Here is an 18787-nt window from a genome sequence, read left to right on the forward strand (position 1 = left end):
ACTGCATCGTCCTACAGCAGCATAAAATCCTCAGATTTGAGTAATTGTAGTTTTATTTGTTAAGAATGGAGTTTGAGCCGGGCACCGGTGGCTCACACCTGTCATCCTAGCTACTCAGGAGACAGATCTGAGGATGTGGCTCAAAGCCAGCCCAGACAGGAACATCTGTGAGGTTCTGATCTCCAGTGAACCACCAGAAAATCAGAAGTGGTGCTGGGGCTCAAGTGGTAGAGGGCTAGCCTTGAACTGAAGAGCTCAGGGACAGTGCACAGGTCCTGAGTTCAAGCCACATGTATGTGTGAATAAAGTTCTTTACAATTACAGTGAACTTGTTTTGTGCCAATTTGGGGCTTAAGCTCTGAATTTGAGCACTGTCCCTGAGTTTTTTTGCTCAAGACGCTTTTTTTCCTTTTCCTTTTATTTTTCCCCCTCACAGTGCACAGCAAGCTTGAGGTCTGGGCCAGATGCCTTTCTAGTCCCTGGGGTAAAAGCATCAGGCCCCCTGGGCTCCTGTGAGGTGTGTTTGCTGCAGTCAGCTAGAGCAGCAGTTGACCACTTTGAAATAACACAGGGGCTTAACCTGTGTAGAGTCCCAGAGAAAGAAGAGGGAAGCATGGTTCCTAAACTTGATTCGATGTTTAAATTCACAGATCCAGGAACCATGGCATAGCAGAATGAACACCAGTAAATTGGCTTTAGGGCACAGCATGATCCAACTGGTGACAGCAGTAAAGAACGGAAACCAAACAAAGACAGACCCTATGCTGCCTGTGGGTCTCAGTATGGACCTTGGAGTCCCCCAAGGAATTCTGGAAGTCACCAACGCCATCCAGCTTGCAAGCATGTCCTCTGAGGGCCAGGCGGTAACTCCCTCTGAAAGAAATGCTGCTCAGCTGACATCTTCCATGTTGGGAAGGGAAAGCAGATGTCTCTCTAGATCAATACTGAAAGAACTCTCAGGTTCTCTGCTGAAGGGAAGAGGTATATTAGAAACTCAGATCCTCACAGGTCAGTCTGGCAAGTAGAGAAGGCTCTTGAGTCTCTTCATAGCTGTCTTTGGTTTTGAGGATACTCACCATGTGATTCAGGTTGGTCTGGCGCTCACAGTCTTCTGTCTCGGCTTTCTGTGTGCTGTGAGAGTGGTATAAATGGTAATTTTAAGATCTAGAGATGCAGAAAAGTAGGGCGTTGAGCGACGGTGGAAGTTTACCATGTTAGGTTCTTGTGAAGGGTCACACATCAAGATAGTACATTATTTGAAAGTGGTAAGTAAAAGAAGACTAAAACCCTATGGTGAGCTTTTTAAAACAATGAAGAGATATAAACCTTATAAACTTAGAAAGGAAGTGAAGTATTCCAAAAGAAGATAGGAAAAGCCAGGCACTGGTGGCTCACACCTATAATCCTAGCTACTCACGAGTCTGAGATCGAGGGTTGCGGTTCAAAGCCAGCCTGGGCAAGAAAATCCATGAGACTTATCTCCAGTAAACCACCAGAAAACCGGAAGTGCTGTGGCTCAAGTGGTAGAGTGCTTGTCTTGAGCTGAAGAGCTGAGGGACAGCGCCCAGGCCCACAACAGACAAAAAAAAAAAGGAGAAACAGGAATGTGTCAAACTGCTAATGATAATTAAACTTAACCATTTCAATAATTTTATTAACTAAAGATTGAAGTGCTCCAACTAAACTGCAGAGCATCACCCTGGATGAGAAAGCACAGCTAGTTTGTGTACTGTCTACAGAAAATTTCAAGTATAAAACCAAGCTCAAAGTAAAAATTTAAACCCGATGGTCACATGTCTGTAATTCAAGATACTCAGGAAGGCTGATGATTGAGGTTCAAAGCCCTGTTGGGCAGGAAAAACCACTAACCACCAAAAATGGAAGTGGAAGTGTGGCTCAAGTAGTAGAGCAAAACAACTCAAGGACAGTGCCCAGGCCCCAAAAGAAAAAAAAGCAAAAATGAAAAAAAAGACATCACAAGAAAAGGAAGCACAGATCAATTCCATTGTAAACAAAAGTACTTGACATCATAACACTAACCCTGCTGTACAATCTTTATAATAGCAAAAAAACTCAATTAAAAAAAGGCTGTACAGACTTCCTCAGAAAACTTAAATCTGAAGAGTTTAGTGAAAAGTACTTAACAAAAGAGAAGCAGACCGGTCCAGTGGTAAATTCACAGATGGCAAGTCGGGATCAGAAGCTTGTCAGAACTTGAGAGGCGGAGATGGCATTTTGGGTGTGGTTGGACGAGGTCCCCGCTGCTCTCAGGAGCTGGGCATGGGGCTTGCTCTCTTCCTTTGTCCTCTGTCCTGGGACCCCCGAGGTGCTTCCACAGTGGATGCCATCCCCCATCTCTGCTGGCTACAGAGGCAGAAGGAGTCCTTGGAGCTTATGCCTTTCCCTCCTTCCCCGAAGCAACATCTCACTACCGTGGCCATCACCGGAGAATAGGCTCTATTCTATGTGGGGCCATTTATGCCTGGGCTTGACACTGGGGTGGAGGCAGGAGAGCATGACAAGCCCTGGGCTGGTTTTCTGATTGTCCCTTCTCATGGGGGGAGACCAGTGCTTCTGGGCTACCAATGCAGCAAGACTTGAAGCCAGAAGCTGCGCCTGCACCCTTCCCCACAGTGGAAGCAGACACTTGGGTTTCAGAGTGGTTGGCCGAAGACTGAGACTTTTCCCAGCGGAAGCCAGCAGGCCACGGCCTCCCTGCCACGGGTGGTAACAGCACAGGCAGTGTGGGGTGGCTGCCCAAGTTGTGCTGCTTTGGTCTTTTCTCAGGGGTGTAGCTTACAGATAGACTCACTCAGCCCTCTGGGGTGGGGGGTGGGGGGTGCAGGGATGAGTGCTGCTCCTGGCTGGTCTCCCTTTCCCGCTAGGTCCCAGGAATAAGTCCCGGAAAGTGATGGGGTCAGATGCCACAGGTCCTCAGGACGCAGGGGCCACCTCGAATGGGCTTACGCCATAGAAGAGCAGCCCTGCAAGCCACTTGGTTCTCAGACCTCCACATGGTGGACAAGATGACCCCTGCCCTGACCACGTTATTCTGGGTGTTTCTGGAAGGGACTGGCAGTCTGGCCTCATCCCTGTGCTGTCTCCACTACCTGGGTTGCCTCTTGGGAGCTCAGGACCCCCCTGTAAGTCTGCCCCACCCCCACATCCCACAGTCCTCTGTTCTTGGCACTTGGGTCCCTCTCATGGTCTGGTGCGTTTGTCTGCATGCTGGCCAGCTCGTGGGGGCCAGCCCGGCCTGGACTTGCTCGGGAGGCTGCGGTCTGGGGTGGAAGGACGCCAAGCCGTGGTGCTGCCTCTTTAAGTGTGGCGACATCACAAGGCTGCGGAAGCATGGAACTCCGTTTCTGTAGGTCTGCGGGCTCTGTGTTTCCACCTCCATGGGGCTGCAGGCCCGCATGTGAGCGGACACCATGGCTGAGGGGAGCGAGTTGATGAACAGGCTCATGAGTGAGAACGCAGACCTGAAGAAGCAGGTGCGCCTCTTGAAGGAGAACCAGATGCTGAAGCGGCTGCTCAGTGAGAGCTGCCAGGAGAGCTGTGGCCGTGGTGGCCGGGACCTCCTCTTCCCCAAGGCCCCCACCTACCCCGAGGCCTGCTCCCCAGGGAGTGGAGGTGAGGTGCAGGCTGGGCCTGCAGAGGGCCCTGGGGTCAGGGGTCACCCACCAACATGAACCAGGCACCTCCCAGGCCCTCGGCCTCCTTGCCTGGCCTGGGCGTGATCTAGGGGCACCCTCTGCCTCTTGGGGCGGAGCACACACAGGAGGGGGTGGCGGGGGCTGCCCATTCCAGCCGATTCGGGGTGGGCAGTTAGCGAGGTCTCCGAGTGCCACCACAGGGCCTAGAGCAGCAACGCTGGTCTCAGCTTGGCCCTGCAGTTTGCCCTGCTGGGCCGTCTCTGTCCCTCTGGGACAGGGCCATGGCATGCTCATCTCACAGGTATGTTCTCCTCGCCCCCTGCCCTCGACCCCCAGGAAGCCCCATTCCTCTGCTGTGTCCCATCCGGTCTCTTGCCATAGATGGAGTTTACATGGCTCAGCCGGGCTCAGCCGGGAGTCCCCTCCAGAGGGAGGCCCTGAGAATGGCCCTTGGGAGCAAGTGGGTAGGAGAGTACTGTGAGATTGTGATCCTAAACCACCTATGCCTGTATTTGTATGTTTTATTGTTATTATAAGGGTGCTGTACTGAGGGGTTACAGTTACCTCCTCAGGTAATGAATACAGACAGCTCTTGACTGGGAAGTGGCTCAGTGGTAGAGTGCTTGCCTTGCATGCATGAGGTCCTGGGTTCCATTCCTCAGCACCACATAAGCAGAAAAAGCCAGAAGTGGCGCTGTGGCTCAAGTGGTATTGTGTTCACCTTGAGCTGAAGAGCTGAGGGACAGCGCCCAGGCCCAGAGTTCAGGCCCCATAACTGACAAAAAAAAAAAAAAAAAGAAAAGAAAATGAATACAACTCTTCACTCCAGTTCACCTACGACTTTTTACAGGAACAAAGGTTTTTTTTCTTTTATCACTTTCTACAAAAGTAAGTGTTTCTGTTTTACAGTTTTTGTGAAATTTTCCCTTTTAATAATATGATTTGGGGCATTCTTGATGGGTGTGACTGGCCTTTGCTTGGGATGGTGGACTAGAGACAAAACTCCCATTGCCATTGCCTGAAAACTCACAGCTCAGTGGGCTTGCATTCCATGTGTGTGCATTCAACCCTCCTGGTAGGATCCCCGATGAGGACTGAGCTTCCTAGGCACACCGTGGCACTGGCCAGGCCACGGCTGACTCTAATGTGATGCCTGGGTGGTCAGCTACCCACCTGACCACGGGAGGACTCAGGGACCTGCGCTTGGTATGACTGCCTCCTGGGGTCCACTTTGGACCCCAGCTGGCTACCGTCCTCTGAGTACCACCAGCACTGGAAGGGTGTTTTGCAACTTCAGCTCTGGGTCCCAGGGTGTGGGGGACCCCTCGTGGCCTCTACCCTGCTGTTCTTCATGGAAAACTCCCAGGAGAGACCTTAGGCAGAGGGAGGGAGGGTAAGGAACAGGCAGTGCTGCTAACAAGTGGTGAAAAGACTGCAAGACTTTACCGAAAGCATCATCACGGAGTTACCACGTGTGGTCCTGAGGGCCAGCTCCTGGCGCTCCTGACACCAGGTATGGTGGCCTGGGGGCCTTGTCCCCAGATCCCAGCTGTTGCTGTTAAGAGGCTCACAGGCCACGTGCTACCTGAGAGGCTGTGGCGCTCAGCCACAGGAGGCCCAGACCTCAAACACCAGTCTCAGAAGACACTGTGGCCTGAGCCACAATCCCTACCCAGAGCCCAGAGTCCTAGCTGCCCACACAGGTGTAGCTGCTGAACCTCCATTGTCCCTGGTTGAATGCCATGTCATTTTTCAGTTGGTCTAAGAGCTCTCCCAGTGCAATCTCTCACTATTTCTTACATCAGTATGCACTGGGAATCGCATCCCACTTCTGCCTTTTTGCTGGTAAAGGGAGATCTAAATCAGGTCCATTTGTCTGCCCTGGATGGCTCTGTGCCTCAGTCCTCAGATCTCAGCCTTGTGGGTAGCTAGGATTTCAGGCACCCGGCTCCACAGCCACTGTTAAAGGTTCGTAAAGATCAGCTTGGTGAGTGTGAACCAGAACCTGGACAGCAACACCAGCAGGGCCCCATGTGCGCATGTGCACGGCCTGTACATCACGATCTCTTACTTTAATGGAAGTCTGGGTTCCTCTAGCCTGAGTGTCTGTCTTTCCCCCCTGACCCAGGTCCAGACTTCGGGAGGTTTGCCAGCGTCCCGGACACGCCTGCCCAGCTGCAGACGTCCTCCCTGGAGGACCTGCTGTGCTCCCACGCACCCCTCTCCAGTGAGGACGAGGCCTCTCCGGGCTGTGCAACCTCCTCCCAGGTGTCCTTCAAGGCCTTCCTCAACGCTCCAGAGCTGTGTGCCCGTGGCTCCGACAGGAAGCTGTCCCCGGTTCTGAGTCCACTGCAGGACCCCCTGGTGGACAAGACCCTGCTGGAGCCCAGGGAGATGGCCCGGCCTAAGAAGGTGTGCTTCTCAGAGAGTAGCCTGCCCACGGGGGACAGGACCCGGAGGAGCTACTACCTTAACGGTGGGCCGCCCAGGTGCTCTGGGGCTGCACAGGGGTGGTTTGGTGACCTGGTGGATGGGGGCTGGGAGGGGCAAGCCTGGCCAGTGATAGGGGCTAGAAGAGGTGGGCCTGGCCGGGGACGTAGGCTGGACTGGGACCGGCCAGGGCGGGCCTGGTCAGGGATGCAGGCTGGATGGGACAGGCTGGACGGGGGCTGGACAGGGTGGGCCTGGCCAAGGACGGGGGCTGGATGGGGTGGGGCTGGCCAGGGATGGGGACTGGATGGGGGCTGGCTGGGGACTGGGGCTGGCTGGGGCGGGCCTGGCCAAGGATGAGGGCTGGACGGGGCGGGCCTGGGCTGGATGGGTCAGGCTGGACAGGGACTGGGTGGGGAGGGCTGGACGAGGGCTGGCCGTGGTGGGCTGTTTGTGGTACGTGGGTGCTGTTGTGTTTGGCTCAGAGTCGGACTCAGGGACTCACGCTTGCTGGGCAGGGGCTCTACTACCTGAACCTCTGGCCAGGCAGGGTCAGGCAGGGTCTGGTGTGGTCAGGGAGTCAGGTGGGGTCAGACGGGGTTAGGGGATCTAGGGGTCAGACGGGGTTGGGTGGGGTCAGGGATCAGGTGGGGTCGGGGGTCAGGCGGGTCGGGCCGGGTCAGGGTCAGGGAGCCAGGTGGGGTCAGGGGGTTGGGAGGGGTCAGGGGTCAGGTGGGGTCAGGGGTCACGGGGTCAGGCGGGGTCTGAGTCCCCCCTCCCCCGCAGAGCTCCCCTGCTTCGCGGGCGCGGAGAAGGACGGCCGCATCGTGGGCGAGATCGCCTTCCAGCTGGACCGGCGCATCCTGGCCTACGTGTTCCCGGGCGTCACGCGGCTCTACGGCTTCACCGTCTCCAACATCCCGGAGAAGATCAAGCAGGTGCGCACGCAGGGCCCGCCCCGCCCTGCCTCGCCCCGCCCCTCCCTGCACGGACGGCCGCCCCGCCCCGCCCTGCCTCGCCCCGCCCCTCCCTGCACGGACGGCCGCCCCGCCCCGCCCTGCCTCGCCCCGCCCCGCCCCGCCCCACCCCTCCCTGCGCGGACGGCCGCCCCGCCCCGCCCCTGCCTCGCCCCGCCCCGCCCCTCCCTGCGCAGACGACCGCCCTGCCCCGCCCTGCCTCGCCCCGCCCCGCCCCGCCCCGCCCCTGCCTCGCCCCGCCCCACCCCTCCCTGCACGGACGGCCGCCCCGCCCCGCCTCGCCCCGCCCCGCCCCTCCCTGCGCAGACGACCGCCCCGCCCCGCCCTGCCTCGCCCCGCCCCGCCCCGCCCCTGCCTCGCCCCGCCCCGCCCCGCCCCGACGGCCGCCCGCCCGCCCGCCCGCCCGCAGACCTCCATCAAGTCCCTGGACGGCTCGGTGGACGAGAAGAAGCTGCGCGAGCTGACGCACCGCTACCTGACGCTGACGGCGCGGCTGGAGAAGCTGGGGTACAGCCGCGAGGTGCACCCCGTGTTCAGCGAGTTCCTCATCAACACGTACGGCATCCTGCGGCAGCGCCCGGACCTGCGCGCGCACCCGCTGCACAGCAGCCCCGCCGCGCTGCGCAAGCTGGTCATCGACGTGGTGCCGCCCAAGTTCCTGGGCGACTCGCTGCTGCTGCTCAACTGCCTGTGCGAGCTCTCCAAGGAGGACAGCAAGCCGCTCTTCGCCTGGTGACGCGGCGGGCGCGGGCGCGGGCGCGGGGCGCGCGGGCGCGCGGGGCGGGGCGGGGCGGGGCGGGGCCCCGCCAGTAAAGCCCGTTGACCATCCGCGTGCCTCTGCTGCGGCCGTGATCACAGCCGCTCGCCCCCCTCTCCCGCCTTCCCGAGGGCCCCGGGGGCGCGTCCCGCAGCCTTCCCGGAGCCGGGCGGGCCTCTGCGCCCTCAGGTGTCCTGGGGCCTCTGCGCCCTCAGGTGTCCTGGGGCCTCTGCGCCCTCAGGTGTCCTCGGGGCCTCTGCGCCCTCAGGTGTCCTCGGGGCCTCTGCGCCCTCAGGTGTCCTCGGGGCCTCTGCGCCCTCAGGAGGCCGGCTTCCAGCCTCACCGGTCTCGTGGCCTCGGGCGGGGCCGCCACCGCCCAGGGCCGGCCGGCAGAGGGATTCGCGTTACCTGAGCGGTCTCCGTGCTTGTTAGGAAGTGCCACCAGTGCCCACAGGTACCGATCCCTTCCCGAGGCTCACCAGGTGAGGCTCCCGGCACACACGCCCCTCCACACGGTCCCGCTTCCCAGGCGTTCCCTGCTGCCGCCTGTCCACACGCATTACCCAGGCTTGTCAGGCTGAGGCCCCCCTGGTTTCCAAGACCATTGTAGGCGGTGGCCAGGGACAAGACAAATGACCAGGTTTAACAGAAGGCTCGAGCCTGCAACCATTTTTCACAAGTGTACTCTCCACATTTGCACACTTACCACCACTTTTTTATGCTTCTTCCTTTAATTAATGACTAGTAGCTCTGGACACCCCACTGGTTTTAGGGTGGCCTCCCAAGGTACCTGATCAGCTCAGTTTTTTCCTTGAACCTTTGTGGTCTCTAGTTTCTTCATTGTTGTTGTTTTTGTTTTTTGTTGGTTTTGGGGCCTGAACTCTGGGCCTGGGCGCTGTCCCTCAGCTCTTCAGGTCAAGGTGAGTGCTCTGCCACTTGAGCCACAGCACCACTTCTGGTTTTTGGGTGGTTCATCAGAGATGAGCGTCTCGTGGACTTCCCTGCCCAGGCTGGCTTTGAACCGTGATCCTCAGATCTCAGCCTCCTGAGTAGCTGGGATGACAGGCGTGAGCCACTGGCACCTAGTGAATCTAGTTTCTTTAACTCCTGTTTAGTACTCTGAACCTCAGTCCAGAGCTTGGAGACTTCTTCCATTTTATTCTCCTCCTTTTCTTTCAAGCTCCCTTTCATGATCCCAATCTCCTTCTCAAAGTCTTCCTTAACCTGCAAGTGTTCTGCCAGGGTCCCGGAAGAGTTCCTTCAACTGTCCAACCGCTGCTCCTTCTCACAGCGCCTCTGCTTGATCTTCAGCACCTGTATTACATTCTCAACAGTGCTATTGAGAAGGTTTTTTTTTCTCTCACCTCCACCTGTTCCATTGGGTGCTTCCGCATTACAGTTATGGTGAGGATCTTGGCAGTTGTTTGGCCTTTTCCTCTAGTAGCTTCTCTTTCTCATTTTTCACCTCAGTGTATTTTGTGACAGATCTTTCAACCGTTTAGCTCTTCTGTTTTTCTGGCTAAGACTCTTTCCGTTCCCCAGGCGTTCCCCATCCGAGCATGTGTGTCCTTTGACTCTTTCTCGAGTGACGATCTCCTTCTTCAGCCTGATGTTTTCCTGCCCACTTTTCTTGGCCTCTTCTTCTCTGACATAGCACTTCTGTGCCTGCTCCGCTAGCTGCTCTTTCAGGTCTATCTCTGTTGCTTTGAATTTCCACTCTTCAAAGCTGATCGTTGGCGTTTCTTGTATCATGTCCAGCTCCTTCTTCTGGGCCTTGATGTCTGTGTGCAGCATTAGGGTCTCCTCCTGGCCTCGCCTATAGTCAGCCAGGACAGCAGCGATGCTGTCCTGTGCCTCCCTCAGCCTCCGGCCTGTGGCCCCAGCTTGCCTCATGATCACCCAGGCTGATGTACTTGGATTCCATTTGATTCTGAGTGTTTTCCAGGTTCGTTTTGAGGATTTTATTCTCATCTTTGACTCTTACAAGTTCCTGATTTGTCTTCAGATCTTTTCTTCATGTCTGGTAATTCTCTTGGTTTTTTCCACTGTGCTGTTCAATGTGCTTTTAACCTCTCTGTGGGTTTGATGGGCATGTACTAGAGATTTAGAGTCTTTATTAAGCCAGCATTTTCAGACAGGAGTGTGTGAATTTTTTCTTCACATTTTTTGTTAAGTTCAACAAGGTTGGATTTCAGAGTCCATGTTTCTCAGGAGATATGAACACAGTTTCCAGGTTGCTAACGTGCTTACTTCACCCATCATTTTCCATCTTTCTCTTCCTTAGTCATTCCTTTTTCCAATGTCTGTTTTGCTTGCAATAAGCACATTGGTGTCTAGTCCTAGAGGTTCCCTACTGCCATTTGCAAATGAATTATACTGTCTTCGCCAAGGGTTTCTTAAACCTGTCCTGGTGCTACTACCAAAAATTGAACCCTCTTCTTTGACTGTTTTTCTTCCTTGGTATCTCTGTTAGCAAATACCCTCTGGGCAATGCTAGCACCTTTCCCTCTAACTTTTTTTTGTTTTGTTTTGGGTCTGGTCGTGGGGCCTGTACTCTGGGCCTGGGCGCTGTCCCTAAGCTCTTCAGCTCAAGGCTAGTGCTCTACCACTTGAGCCACAGTGCCACTTCCGGCTTTTTTCTTTTTGCTTATGTGGTGCTGAGGAATTGAACCCAGGGCCTCAGGCACTCAAGGCAAGCGCTCTACCACTGAGCCACCTTCCCAGCCCAAAACCTTCTAACTTTTGAAGCTTTCTTCTCATATCTGGGGCTGACTGGGTAACAAAGGCCATATTTAGGGCTCTTTGATTCTCTGGGGCCTCAGGATCTACAGGCGTATAGGTCCTATAGACCACCAAGAGACATTCTAGAAAAGTAGCAGGGGACTCCATGGGGAGCTGCAGAGTCTCACTCACGTTAGATAAGTGAGTTGGCTTCCTAGCCGCTGCCTGTATCCCTGCCAACAGAGCTGGTAATCATTGGTGAGCGCCTCCCTGCCAACAGTTTGGTGATCATTGGTGAGCGCCTCCCTGCTAGCAGAGCTGGCGATCATTGGTGAGTGCCTCCCTGCTAGCAGAGCTGGCGATCATTGGTGGGCGCCTCCCTGCCAACAGAGTCTGGCGATCATTGGTGAGCGCCTCCCTGCCAACAGTTTGGTGATCATTGGTGGGCGCCTCCCTGCCAACAGAGTCTGGCGATCATTGGTGAGCGCCTCCCTGCCAACAGTTTGGTGATCATTGGTGAGCGCCTCCCTGCTAGCAGAGCTGGCGATCATTGGTGAGTGCCTCCCTGCTAGCAGAGCTGGCGATCATTGATGGGCGCCTCCCTGCTAACAGTTTGGTGATCATTGGTGGGCGCCTCCCTGCTAACAGAGTCTGGCGATCATTGGTGAGCGCCTCCCTGCTAACAGTTTGGTGATCATTGGTGAGCGCCTCCCTGCTAGCAGAGCTGGTGATCATTGGTGAGTGCCTCCCTGCTAACAGTTTGGTGATCATTGGTGGGCGCCTCCCTGCTAACAGTTTGGTGATCATTGGTGAGTGCCTCCCTGCCAGCAGAGTCTGGCGATCATTGGTGAGCGCCTCCCTGCCAGCAGAGTCTGGCGATCATTGGTGAGCGCCTTCCAGCCTCTATCGCTGTTGTAGTCCCAGCCTGGGAGTCAGGGGGAAAGACTGGGTCATCAGTGGGTAAGGCATCTGGTCCAAGGACCACCTTCAAGGCACTGCACCAGGCTCACTCCCTTTCCTCTCAGGTGAAAATCACCTGCAAAAATGGCTGACACAATTGGCTGTTGCCATGGGTTTCTGTTCCTAAAGATAGTCTTGTGCCCTTATTTGCTCTACTAAAAATGGCTGACAATTGGGCTGGGAAGGTGGCTCAGTGGTAGAGTGCTTGCCTCTCATGCATGAGGCCCTGGGTTCGATTCCTCAGTACCACATAAGCAGAAAAAACGGGAAGTGGCGCTGTGGCTCAAGTGGTAGAGCGAAGCCTTGAGTTGAAGAGCCCAGACCGGAAAAAAAATTGCTGACAATCATTCCATGTGGGCTGGTGTGTGAAAAAGACTGTCTCTAAGAAGGGGATGAGCCCCTGGGGTGTATCAGAAACGGGCGGCTTGTGCTCTTTCCAGTTCTACAGGTCACTAGTTGTCAAGGGAACGTGCACTGGAAAAGGGACTTGTCCACCGTCTCCCCCGTGCACCTGTCTCAAGGGTAACAAAGGGACTGCACCACCTTGTACCATCTCGGGCTGGTACAAGGAAACACTTCTGGTATGGGGGGACTTAACATCGGAGGCGCTGATGGCACAGAATAGGAGGGAGCAGCGGGTCTTCTTCCAGGGAATCCCGTAACACAGGGAGAGAAGATTTTTCAATTACATTTTCACGTATGAGAACTTTAGGACATTGTTTTCCCATCCTGGAAAAAAAGGAGTATATAGGACACAGAACTAGTAGCAAACACATATACAGACTAGTAGCCACAGACACTTAAACCACATGTCCCACATCTCTCAGATGACCTCCCAAGGAGGTCCCAGGTGACCTTTTTATTTACTTATTGTTTTTGCCAGTCCTGGCACTTGAACTCAGCTCAGGCCCTGTGCTCAAGGCTAGAACTCTACCACTTGAGCCACAGGGACACTTCTGGCCTTTTTTTCTGGGTATGTGGTACTGAGGAATCAAACCCAGAGCTTCATGCATGCTAGGCAACCACTCTACCACTAGGCCACATTTCCAGCCCCCCAGGTGACCTCTTGAAGAAGTCCCAGATGACCTCTAGAGGAGGTCCTAGATGGCTTCTCAAGAAGGCCCCGAATGGTCCCTGTCCACATTGGTCCTCAGGAAACAGACACTGGAAGGAGGCTGTCACCCCTGAGGGCTGAGACACTCACCTATGAGGGGTTTCCCAGGGGCCAAGGCCTGATGATCACTGGGGCCTCCAAAACGTATGACCTCTGGTGGCACCCATCAGATGCCCCACCCCTCCAGCGGGCCTGGCCACGGGGCCCTGCTGGTTACTGCAGTGCAAAGCCAGCCTGGGCAGGAAAGTCTGTGAGACAATCATCTCCAATTAGTCACCAAAAAGCTGGAAGTAGAGCTGTGGCTCATGTGGTAGAGCATTAGCCTTGAGCACAAAACCTGAAGGACAGTGCCCAGGCCCTGAGGTCAAGCCCTAGGACTAGTATACACACATACAACACACACAACTAGAGTTAGGAAGAAGGGTCAGAATGCCCTTTATGAACTTGAGCTAATAAGAAGGGTCAGGATGCCGTCTGTGAACCTGAGCTAGAAAGGAGAAGATTGGGGCTGGAGGAGACTTCAACGAAGAGACGAGGAGATCTGGCTCTGGATGGCCTGGCTGCACATCAAAGTCATGTTCAGTGCCAACTGTCACTAACTCACTATCTCTAGGAATTACCCTAGGAAGAGTTGAGTTCTAGTTGTGGTGTTTCTTGTGTTCCTGTGAGAGAAGATTTCAAGCAAAATGCAAAATACAGTGAGAGCTGCAGGCAGTAAAGTTCATGAAGAGAAGGAAGAATACACTCTACCCGGAGAGCATGCATTGCCACAGGAGACCATTGGTACACTGCCTTGTGCCTCAGATTTACTGGGATTTAAAAAATCTGGGATTTGAAAAGGACTTTTTTTTTTCATGTTGCTACTGGGGCTGGAACTCAGGGCCTGGAACCCAGGGCCTGGGTATTATCCCTTAGCCTTTTTGCTCAAGGCTGGTGCTCTACCACTTGAACCATAGCTGCACTTCTGGCTTTTTAGTGGTTAGCTGGAGATAAGAGTCTCTGCCCAGGCTGGTTTTAGTTTTTGATCCTCAGATCTCAGTCTTCTGATGAGCTAGGATTACAGGCGTGAGCCACCGGTACCTGGCCTGGGTTTTGCCCTTACCTGCTTGTTTTCATTTGAGGACAATCCTCTGTTTTCAGGGCAAATGTTATTTAGTCCTAAAGTTCTTTTTTATCTGAAAAACCATTTTCTGTTTCTACAACCTTTTTAGCATCTTATATTATTTCTTACTTATTTTATGTTATTTTTGACCTATATTTGTCATGAAGTGTGAAATAAAAATCACCTGTTCATGTTTGTTTGGTCTATAAATATTATGCAAACTCTGCTGCTGCTTGGATTCCCCCCCCCCCCCTTTTTTTTTGTCAGTCATGGGACTTGAACTCTGGGCCTGGGTGCTGTCTCTCAGCTCTTCAGCTCAAGGCAAGCTCTCTACCGTTGGAGCCACAGCAACACTTCTGGTTTTCTAGTGGTTTATTGGAGATAAGAGTCTCATGGACTTTCCTGCCTGGGCTGGCTTTGAACCGCGATCCTCAGATCTCAGCCTCCTGAGTAGCTGGGATGACAGGCGCTAGACACTGGCACCCGGCTTGCACAGTTTTTAAGCAGTTATGTGTCATAGCCCATCTGTCAGCAGCAGTCCAGCATGTATGATTTCCCACCAGCTTCCAAGGCAGTGATTTTAGATGTCAGGTTTCCCAGCTCCCTGCCTAGCCCTAAGTCATTGATAGTATGACCTTCATGAGGTTTTTCTCATAAACAATAGGAAATAGGAATGATTAATTAAATGGACAAGACAGTGCTCTAAGCTCTGAGAATGTAGGCTGTTGGTCTTGGCATGGCATCCCTGTGTTGGCCATTTTCCATTGCTGTGACAAAACACCGGAGGGAAACATGAACCAGGAAGAGGAAAGGCTTGCTTGGGTTACAGTTTCAGAGGTGCTGGCCCCTTTGTTTCTGGTGAGGCAGAGCACTGTGTAGGGGAGGACAGTGCATGGTGGGCACAGCTGGGTATGTGAGGGACTGGGACAGATAGACCTCAAACCTCCCCAGCTACCTCCAACCAGGTCCCCCCACGCTTCCCACGGGATCAGAGTCCTCAGGAGGCCTCACTTCTGCACTGTCCACCCGGAGACCTCAACGGCAACCTTGGGTGATACTCGAGCTCCAGCCCCGAGTTACAAGGTCAGCCACTCGCTGGCCTGGCTTCTGGTTGCAGAGATGCTGCCAGTTAACATGCATCCACGCTGCGGCACCCACGGTTTCCCTGGGCAGAGGCCAGGCTAGGGAGCTGCGCGGCCTCTAGAGGTTATAGGTCAGGATCAAGGGTCTCCTCCTAGATCTCCCGAGTCCCCACAGGGTGGTTGTAGGGGATCCAGACTCACCCCAGTGACCTCATTTTAACGAGACCACTTCTTCAGAGACCCCGTCCATCTCTGAGTGTGCACACATCTTGAAGTCTGGGAGGGTAAGGCTTCACTAAGTGAAATTTTGGGGAGCAAACGTGGTCCACAAGAGCCCCTCCTTCCTCCCAGCTTCCAGACACATAGCCCTGTCTGTTTCTCTCTGTCTTCCCACATAGCCCCTCCTCCTCTTGGTCTCCCTGAGTAGTACAGGAAGGGAGAGGCCCACATGCATCTCCTCACCCAGGCCTGACGCCTACCACGACCCTGCTGTGGGTGCTGTGGCCTCAGCCCCTGCTGTCCTGCAGACTCTGGGTGCTGGAGGGAGTGGAGATGCAGCGGGGACACTGTGGTCTGGGGATCCTTGCTGACCCCTGACTAAAATCCCTAAAAATTATAAGAGGGCCAGGCTGGTGGCTCACGCCTCGGACCCTAGCTACTCAGAAGGCTGAGATCTGAGCACTGAGCACTCAGCCACCCAGCAGGAGAACCCGTGAGACTATGCCCAGGTACCCAGCAGACAGTGGAGCTGTAGCTCAAGTGGTAGAGTGCCAGCCTCTAGTGGAAAATGCTAAGAGACAGTGCCCACGCCCTGGATTCCAGCCCCAGGACCAACACAAGACAAAACAAAACAAGATGAACCCTACATGAGGACAAGAGATGATCCTGGTACCTTGAGCCAAGAGCCTGGCTCCTGGAGCCTGGATTTGGAGCCATTAGCTTGGAGCCCAGAGCCCAAGAACTTGGAGCCCAGGAGATTGGAGCTCAGGAGCCTGGAACCCAGGAGCTCCAAACCCAGAGCCTGGGAGACTGGAGCTCAGGAGCCTGGAGCCCAGGAGATTGTATCCCAGGAGCTCAGAACCTGGAGCCAAGAGCCTGGAGCCCAGGAGTTCAAAGCCCAGGAGCCCAGAGCCCAGGAGCCCAGAAGCCTTGAGCCCACAAGCCCAGAGCCCCGGAGCCCAGGAGCCCCGGAGTCCAGAGCCCAAAAACTTGGAGCCCCAGAGCCCAGGAGCTCGGAGCCCCAGAGTCCGGAGCCCTGGAGCCCAGAGGCCAGAAGCCTGAAGCCCAGGAGCTCAGAGCCCAGGAGCTCTGAGCCCTGGAGCCCGGAGCTCAGGAGCTCGGAGCCTAGGAGCTTAGAGCCCAGGAGCTCGGAGTCCAGGAGCCTAGAGCCCCAGAGCCTGGAGCCCAGAGCCAGGATCCCAGAGCCCAGAGGCCAGGAGGCCAGAGCCCAGGAACTCAGGGGCCCAGGACCTCGGAGCCCAGGAGCCCAGAGCATAGGAGCCCAGAGCCCAGGAGCCCAGGAGCTTGGAACCCAGGAGCCCAGAGCCCAGGAGCCCCGGAACTTGGAGCCCGGAGCCCAGAGCCCAGGAACCCGGAGCCTAGGAGCCCAGAGCCCAGGAGCCTGGAGCCTAGGAGCCCAGAAGCCCGGAGCCCAGGAGCCTAGGAGCCCAGAGTCCAGGAGCCCAGGAGCCTGGAGCTCTGGACCCCAGAGCCCAGGAGCCCGGCCTGGGCCCCAGAGCCCAGGAGCCTGGAGCCTAGAGCCCAGGAGCCTGGAGCCCAGAGCCTAGTAGGCCAGGGCCTAGGAGCCCAGAGCCCAGAGCCTAGGAGCCCAGGAGCTTGGAGCCCAGGAGCCTGGAGCCCAGGAGCCTGGAGCCCCGGAGCCCAGAGCCCATGAGCCTGGAGCCCCAGAGCCAGGAGCCCAGGGGCCCAGAGCCTAGTGTCCAGGAGCCCAGGAGCCCAGTGTCCAGGAGCCCAGGAGCTTGGAGCCCAGGAGCCCGGAGGCCAGAGCCCAAGAGCTCAGAGCCTAAGAGCCAAGAGCACAGGAGCCCAGAACCCAAGAGCCCAGGAGCTTGGAGCCCAGGAGCCAGGAGCCCAGAGCCCAGGAGCCTGGATCCCAGGAACCCAGGAGCCCCAGAGCTTGGAGCCCAGGAGCCCAGAGCCCATGAGCCCAGGAGATTGGAACCCAGGAGCTCGGAGCCTAGGAGCCCAGAGCCCAGGAGCCTAGGAGCCTGGAGCTCCGGACCCCAGAGCCTAGGAGCTTGGAGCCCAGAGCCCAGGAGCCCTGGAGCCCAGGAGCTTGGAATCCAGGAGCTCAGAGCCCAGGAGCCTAGGAGCCCAGAGCCCAGGAGCCCAGGAGCCCGGAGCTCTGGACCCCAGAGCCCAGGAGCTTGGAGCCCAGAGCCCAGGAGCCCAGAGCCTAGGAGCCCAGGATCCTGGAGCCCAGAGCCCAGGAGCACAGGAGCCCGGAGCCCAGGAGCTCAGAGCCTAGGAGCCCAGGAAACCAGGAGCCTGGAGCCCAGGAGCCCAGGAGCCTAGGAGCTCAGGAACCCAGGAGCCCAGGAACTTGGAGCCCAGGAGCCCGGAGCCCAGGAGCTCAGAGTCCAGGCCTGACTTCCCAATTCACCTGGGGCTGGGGAGCTTTCCAGGGGCCTCAGCCTCTGGAGCAGTAGTGGGAAGAGCTGCGGTATCTTCACCTGCCTGCCTTGGGGAGCACACTGCACACAGCAGACTGTATCCACAGCAGCGAACCCACTCACACCATCCAGTACCCACACAGCTCTCACACCCACACCCACACATCAGTATCCACCCATGCTAGCATGCATCACCTTCCCTATACCGCATCCACCCCACACTAACACCCATTCATATCAACAGACCCCCAACATCCACACCAACACACACACATACACACATATCAACAAACATGCCCCATCATCCACACATATCAACCCACATGCCCCAACATCCACACATATCAACACACATGCCCCAACATCCACATCAACACACACACATACACACATATACATCAACAAACATACCCCAACATCCACATCAACACACATCAGCACCCACACATATCAACATCCCCAACATCCACACCAATACACACACACACACATCAACACACACCAGCATCCACACACATACCAATGTCCACACATATTAACAGCCCCCAACATATACACCAACACACACCAGCACTTACACATACCAACATCCACATACACCCACACCAATATATGCCAACACCCACACATATCAACACACGCCCCAACATCTACACATATCAATACATACCCCAACATCCATGCATATCAACACACATGTCCCAACATCCACACACCAACATGCCAACATCCACACATAGCATACACCCCAACATCCACACCAACACACGCCAACATCCGCATGTGTCAGACCTATCCTCCAATATGGATCTTCATACCAATGCTCACACCCACCCACACACTAACACCTCACACCCCAAGACCGACACCCACCACACCCTCACTAGCATCCACCCACACATCAACACCCAATGACATTCATCCACACACCAATTCCTGATACACAGCACTGATCCACTCCCACACCCCAGCATTCACCCCTTCCAGCATCCTCTCTCACACACTCAGCATCTACACACCATCATCTGTATACTCTCACAGCACATTCGCACCAACACCCCACATGCCCTGTGTGCACTCCCTCTTGTACACTCACACCTCACAATTCACCCATACCACACTCACACTTCCCATGCTCACACACAGCACATGTCCTCACACAACACCCATGTGCTCACACACCTGTACTCTGGTTCTCGCTGTGTGTCTGAGCTCAGGCTCCATGCTGGACCTCAGCTGTAGCCTCTCCCTCACCACAGGCCTGAGGCCCAGAGCTGTAGAAGAAGCGACACAAATCCAAGGTTGCCCAGGGATCGAGAAACCCACGTGGAGGGCACCGGAGGGCTGGGGTCACC

General features: G+C 55.7%; 1 protein-coding gene across 1 annotated transcript; it reads left to right on the forward strand.

Annotated features, from left to right (window-relative positions):
- Positions 1-3431: 3431 nt before the first annotated feature.
- Spatc1l (spermatogenesis and centriole associated 1 like) lies at positions 3432-7799 on the forward strand. Its single transcript, XM_042695318.1, has 4 exons — positions 3432-3633; positions 5785-6132; positions 6873-7024; positions 7473-7799. The coding sequence occupies exons 1-4, from the start codon at positions 3432-3434 to the stop codon at positions 7797-7799; spliced, it is 1029 nt and encodes a 342-aa protein (XP_042551252.1).
- The last annotated feature ends 10988 nt before the right edge of the window (positions 7800-18787 follow it).

Source organism: Dipodomys spectabilis, unplaced genomic scaffold, assembly GCF_019054845.1.
Source record: "Dipodomys spectabilis isolate Male_0828 unplaced genomic scaffold, ASM1905484v1 ptg000184l, whole genome shotgun sequence".
Classification (NCBI taxonomy): Eukaryota; Metazoa; Chordata; class Mammalia; order Rodentia; family Heteromyidae; genus Dipodomys; species Dipodomys spectabilis.